At 40.3% G+C, this 7,128-nt stretch overlaps 1 protein-coding gene across 2 annotated transcripts in view; it reads right to left on the reverse strand.

Annotated features, from left to right (window-relative positions):
• Oca2 (OCA2 melanosomal transmembrane protein) overlaps positions 1-7,128 on the reverse strand; it is a 378,404-nt gene that overhangs the window by 354,874 nt on the left and 16,402 nt on the right. The window contains exon 2 of one of the 2 annotated variants that reach the window (XM_008833639.2): positions 2,727-2,987. In XM_008833639.2, coding sequence (XP_008831861.1) covers positions 2,727-2,971 — 245 coding nt within the window. In that variant the 5' untranslated portion in view covers positions 2,972-2,987. Of the gene's footprint in view, positions 1-2,726; positions 2,992-7,128 lie in introns of both variants that reach the window. The other variant, XM_008833638.2, reaches the window with a different exon arrangement.

Consider the following 7,128-nt stretch of genomic DNA (forward strand, 5'->3'; position numbering starts at 1 on the left):
TCAAGAAATTCCAGTGGACTCTCATATGAACATTTGAAAATTGCCCTGTTCTGACCTTTTTCTAGTTCCCTGTCTGGAACTTGTAATGATAATTACTCTTGCCTTTACTTCTCCTTCACATCTCCTATTCACCAGTCAAGGACTTTCTTTTCCCCCTACAGATAAGAGTTATGCAATTTAGGAATATTTTACAGAGACCCACTGAAGGGGTACCCCAATTGCCTCACCCTGCATCCCTGTTCGGTATGGAAGAAGCCAGGCCAGTCTGCATCCTGAGTCCCTGTCCACAAACTGGGTAACCTCTTCAGAGGTTGATGTGATAAGAATAGGAGGTAGAAATTGGCTAGGCAGTTAGTATAAAAAGACCCCAAAGAAAAGTAGCCAGTTTCTTAAATAAAAGTCAAAATGGTCTTGGGCCTCTTAGCAACATACTCTGTTCTAAAGGCCAAAAAGTCAAAAGTATTTGGGAGCTTTTATGTAATCCTTAAAAGATTTTAGGGTTACCTCTTCAGAGTGGGGAATGTTAGAGTAGCAAAAAACCCATTAAAATAAAGAAGAAAGAGTACATGAAGTTATCAGAAAAGTGATGGGGAGATATGGGAGGAGTTGGAGGGGAGGGAGTGGGCATGGATTTAATCAAAACACCTTATATGCTTATATCCCTATATGAAATTCTCAATAAATCATACACAGGTGCCAAGGATCCGAGTGCAACTGACCATGACTAGTAATAATCAGATACATACAGAGTAGAGATGCATGAACCAACATCTAAGTGTTATTAGCAAAAACAATGAGTCTTTCTTTAAGAAACAGTATTTTTAAGATGAAATGGAGATCTTTTATAAATGTTAAAAGCTCATTCAATTTTATATCGTACATGGTTTATACTGAGCTCAATATTGTATAACTGTATTAATTCAACTGTGAACCTAAACATTTTATAGCCACTTTTGAAAGAGATGTATCTTTGCTCTGGAAATTGTTATTGACTGTGTTAAAGCTGTAATGAAATGCTTCTTCTAAAACATAAAAAAAATTTAAAAAAAACAAGAAAAAAATGAAAGAGTATTTCTAATTTAAAACAAAAGAAAAAAATGAAATGCAAGGTTTGTGTTTGGATTCTGAACTATTACAGCAGCAGCTGGTAACTAAGCCATCAAGAGAACTCAAGGAAATCTCCAGTAAAGGGCTCTTGCCATAGATGGACGATATATAAATGGTGCCATACTCTTTTGAGACAGGATAGATCTAACCCAGGTTGGTCTCAAACTCCCTAGGTGGCCAAGGATGACCTTGAACTTCTGATCCTCTTTCCTTTACCTCCTGAGTTCTAAGGTTACAAGCTTGTACCACCATGCCAGGTTTATGTGATGCTGAGAATGACATGCAGGGCTTTGTGCATGCTAGCAATTATACTACATCCTCAGATTTCATATAGTGAAATTTTATTCAAGTGATTCAAATTAATAAACAACAGCTATAGACTTCAACCCAGATAAACCTCATAAACATGTTGGGCAGGCAAGAGCAACTCTTAAGTTTCACCATTTGCAAAATGTAAGCAAATACCATTAAGTGATACATAAACACACAGTAAAACCCAGAACACAGCACTGATGTGATCCCCCTGAAGAACAGGGGGGCAGGCATGTACCAAGTGCAAAGAGTTCTGTGGTGCCTTTACCCTTTAGAGGATGGAGCAAGAGGACACTGTATGATTCAGGGTTCTGGCTGAGCAACAATACCCTGAGCAGGATTTGTCATCTGTATCCACAAGGGACCCAGATTAGCAAGGATATCAGTGCATCCTGTTTCAGCAGACACAGTCAATTTTAGTATGCTAAATGATTTAGGATGCTTATTGCCCTAATTTGTTTCTTCATTGCTGCAACAAAACACTCTGACCACTACCAACTTGGGGAGGAAAGGGTTTATTTAGCTTACATATCCTGGGTCACAGTTCATCCAGGAGCCCAAGGTAGGAACTCAGGGCAAGAACCTGGAGGCAGGAGCTGGAGCACAGGCCATGGAGGAATGCTGCTTACTGGCTTGCTCCCCTGGCCCCTGCTCAGCCTGCTTTCTTATGCAACACAGGCCCACCTGCCCAGAGGTGGCACCACCCACAATGGGTTGTGCCCTCCCACATCACTCATCAAGAAGATGCCCCTCAGACATGGCCACAGGCCAGTCCAATAGAGGAAATTCCACAGTTGAGGCTCCCTTAACCCAGGTGTGTCAAGTTGACACTAAAGCTATCCAACACACTTATTTTAGCATTATCAATAGATGTGTATAAACTGAAAATTATGATTTTGGGTGTGAGCATTGGCATCTCCCCCAACCTCCTGCTCACCCCAGCCCCCATAATCTAAAGTTTTATGAGATAAAAATGTTATTCAATTAATTAAGATGCTATGTTTATAGAAATAAAGTACTAAGGTATATATAGATGATGGATACTTCCAAAATTGCATAGCACTTAGAATACCTTAAATAACATATGAATCTATAGATCATTATGCTACAAACGCTTTTCTATTTTCATTATCTTTTGAAGCCAAGTTTTTTTATATTTTAGAAATACAATTTGTCCAAATTAGAGTAGGAAAGAGATTAATGCTGGAAATATTTTTGCCAAGTTTCTTGAAAATTTCCCCATAAAATGGAGGGGAACTATATTTATGAACTCCACATTTATAAGACAAGACTATTTTTGAACTCACCTCCCCTCTGTGAGGAACAAGTCAAAATCTTTGGGTTCAGGAACACAGAGGCTCTGCCCAGCAGCCTGGCTGGGGTATGGGATGCAGGGGTCTACCTGGCAGTGCTCATAGTTTGTGGTGGTAGGTCTAGCTGGCAGCAGCTTTGCAGCACCTGCGCAAGTTGGAATGGACAAAGCAGATGTCTGATGCAGCTCCACTTCCAGCACAGCTGAGGCCAGGCTGCCATCTTTGCTTTCCAGGTGCATGTCTATTGTTGATCTTCTTTCTAGGGTCAATCAGAAAGAAGCCTCTCACTGTTGATGAAAACAAACTAGTAGTGTCGCTGACACCTCAAGGAAATCAGTGCTACTGGAGGGTACAATAGGAATGCCACTTATAACAAGGCCCTTCCAGTGTTTCATCATGCAAATATCACACAGGAAACTGTGTATGCTCATATCCAAGGTCCAACATTTTAGCACATTTCATACCAGCAATGACCCAAGTATTCTACAATAAAACAGTAAACCATAAGAGATGCATAGTATGAATACTGTGCAGCCACAAAAATGATCTTGAGGAATGTTCAGTGATATTGGGAAATATTAAGACTCGAGAAAAGATAATTGATACAGTATGTCAGTTTTATTGAAACAAACACCTATAAATTATGTACTGAACATCAAAACACACAGACATATCCTCCAAAGCAGGGCTACCTCTGGATAAGGATGCTACAGATAGCTGGTGGATTTTCCCTTTTTCTTTGTCTATGCTGTATTTTTTACAGCTTTTGCATCTAGTAAATTAATATCTTTGCATTGATAAAATAATATCTATTATTAAAATGAAAAAAATTATTGTACTATTTTTGGAGTTATATTTTGAGGCATTTACAAATTTTATTTTCCACATTTTTCTAGCATGTCATAACCCAAGCAATGATCTTCAGTTTGCAACAGCCTAGTTTGTGGTCAAGGGTTCCTGTGAAGCCAAGGAGCTGTGTGCTTTGATTGAATCCATTTTATAATGTGAAGAGGCAAAAGTATGTGGTACAGGTGTAGCTAGCACAGCTTGGGCATCCACTGCTTCTGGTCACCTCATTCATTTGCAGCATTCATAACTCCCTTTCCTGTTGATCCAAGCCAAGCTGGGGTACAGCAAGACTCAAAGCAAATATAAGATAAGCATGTTACACCTGCAACTAAGTAGGCTGCTGTTATAGTTTAAATCCAGAAGAATCCGAAAGGCCCACATGTCAAAGGCTTATTCTTCAATCTGTGGTGCTACTGGGAAGAGGTAGGATCTTTTAAAGGTGGGGCTAAGTGAGAGGCTTGCAGGCCATTAGGGCTATGCCACTGAAGAGTGCTGTGAAACCCCAGACATTCCTTTCTCTCTCTTCTCCCTTCCTGGCCATGAGAGGAGAGGAGATTTTCTGCCATGTTGTGATATGGTACCTTCTTGACAATAGCTACATTGAAGTCTAGGCTGAACCTAGCCTCTGAAACTAAAAGGCAGTTAGCCCAGGGTGTGGGAACAGGTCAGCATGTTCCCAACTGCTCCTGCTAACTGCAGATTTATGGCTTCTATGTTTTTCACTTGGCTTGCTCTTGCAGAATAGCAATTGTCTTACAGAATAGAAATTGCTAGGGGGCCTTTGCACCCCTAAGCTTGGGAACTTAAACTTTTCACCACCAGATGTAGTTTTTCTAAATAAAAGCTTACCCTAAAGATAGCTCGGGACTGCACTTGGGAACCAAATGCCCAATGTAGTCACTGGCAAGCTAATATACATATATATACTTTCTTTTGGCATAAATTTCTATGTCTGAATGGTCTTCTCTGGTGAAACAACATCACAACAATATGCTCCTACCATTATGTGCTATCATAGACCCAAAGTAATGGTGCCAACGCATTATAACCTGCCACCTCTGAAACTGAGAGCCAAAACAAACCTTTACCCTTTGTAAAGTTATTTACCTCAGGCATTTGTGATAGTGATGGAAAGCTGACTAACACAGCAGGGCTCTGATAGTCAAGACATTACTATACCAACATTATAATGACCTGAATAACAACAAAAAAGCCTAACTTTTAAATTTAGTTTTTAAGTGTGGACCCAAACTCAGAAGACACCCATTCCCCAAAATGCCTCCTTGAACTGTGTGAATGGAATTATCTGTTGGAACTCTGTCCCTGGGACTGTGTCCTGAGTCCAGCCCCACCCATAATGTTACTCGAAATAGTTTCTCCAGTTTTAATTGGGGAAGTACAAGCTTGGCTCCACCCTAAAATTAACAGACCATCTGGCCTTTTCATCCCTAGTTCTAGACTATCTCATTCATCCAAGGTCATGTGTTCTTCCCAGCCTCTGTGTACCATGGAGATGGCTGTGCCACCTTTCAGCACTTTCATATGTTAATTCTCAAGCATACCCACATTCATTCATTCATTCATTTCTTTTTGGGTGGAGTACCAAATGGAGGTTGCCTAGGAAACCAGATCAGCTGCCAAAGTCACAAGACATAAGAGCATATGGTTTTGCTGGGGTTAATTAAAAATCATTAATCCTCATTATGTACTATCTATAAAAGTCATTTCTGTTCAATAAAAAACTTTAAAAAGTCATTCCCACACCTAACTATAATTTATGACAAATACAAAAAGAAATTTGCATTGAAAGAAGCCCAAGAAAGTCTGTACATCTTTGTATTTTGCTTTGGCTAAATTTGATAAAAATGATTTACAAATCAGTATACCAAAGGTAGACAGTGTTAGTAGAATATATTGTATCAAAACATGAAACAAAAGCAATTCATACAATGGTTCCACACTGGTAAGAACAAAACATATATGCACATGCATGTCACAAAGCACAAACTGTTATCATTTCACTAACTCCACATATAAAAATATGCTCTAATACTTGCATTTAAAATAGACATTGAGCTGGGCATGGTAGTACACGCCTTTAATCCCAGCATTCGGGAGGCAGAGGCAGGCAGATCTCTGTGAGTTCAAGGCCAGCCTGGTCTACATAGTGAGTTCCAGGACAGCTAGGGCTACAGGAAGACCCTGTCTCAAAAAAGACCAAAAATAAATATATAAATAAATAAATAAATAAATAATAAAAATAACAAAATAAAATAGACATTGTGCGATACAAAGATGGCCAATAAAATTTAATTTTTCTTTACTAAGAATAATGGCATTGCTCTCTCCAACCCACAGGCCTCTCTCTGGGATAAGTCGATCATGCCCTCTGTGCCTTGACTCCCCCAGCCTCATTCACCCTCCCATCTCCTAGCCTAGGTCTTGTCCCATTCCTTGTCTTGGCACCCCAGACACCTGGGGAAACACCACGGCTTCCTGATCCTTTGTATCCAGACCAACTCAGTTCCTTCTCAGGTCCCCAGGAGCATCTGGGCCTGGCCCCACCCTCAACTCCTTCTAATTCCCTGGGCCTACATGACCCAACTTGCCAGCCTCTTTCCTGGACACCAGGGTTGACCTTTCCTCTTTCTTATCCTTTGCATCCAGACCAACCAAGCCCTCAGTGCAATCCCCAGGAGCACTTGGGGCAGCTTCCTGCCCCCATCTGCCTTTGCTTCTCGGGGTGGCATGGCCACCAGCTGCCCTAGACCAGCATCTTTCTTGGGCCTGGCTCCCAGGCCAGTCCAACCCCCAAATTCCTGAGGCCAAAATTGTTCCTAGAGGGATGCAGAACTTAGGAGAAAGCCTGAGAGCACCTGACCCTCATCTGAATTGGGCCTCTGTGGGAACTCCTGAAGACAAAAGCAATCTGGCCACTCCAATATAAAATCAAAAGAGAACCGGAAACTAATAGGAACCAGCTTTTCATGCCCAGAAAGTAAACCACAAAGACACATACAGTTCACAAAAAGAAGCAGACCTAAACTTGAAGGCTTGAGTCTCACACAAGAATCAGAAACTACAAAAGAAATTCACATGTCAAAATCACAGAGAAAAAATAATAACATGAAAAATCAAAATAACATATCTCCACTAAATACCACTAGTCCTCTAGAGAAGTACAATGAGAACCCCCTAGAGATAATGCAGGACATGGAACTCAAAAGAACAATTACAAGCATGATAAAAGAATTCAGTGAATTTAAAGAAACACAAAGAAATCAAAGAACTGAAAGAAGGTAGGGATAAACTTCTGAATGAATTCAGAAAAGAGTTAGAAATATTGAAGAATACTCAGGCTGAAATGAAGAAGGAAGTGAAACCAATTAGAAAGCCAATTAGAAACGACAGGAGAAAGCCTCACCAATAGGTTGAATGAAACAGAAAGCAGGGTATCAACACTGGAAGATAAAGTGGACGAACTAGACCACTCAAGCAAAGATTATGAAAAATTTAATAAATCACAAGAATGGAATATGCATGAATT

The sequence above is a fragment of the Nannospalax galili genome, unplaced genomic scaffold (genome assembly GCF_000622305.1).
Source record: "Nannospalax galili isolate Female #2095 unplaced genomic scaffold, S.galili_v1.0 scaffold135, whole genome shotgun sequence".
In the NCBI taxonomy this organism is placed as follows: Eukaryota; Metazoa; Chordata; class Mammalia; order Rodentia; family Spalacidae; genus Nannospalax; species Nannospalax galili.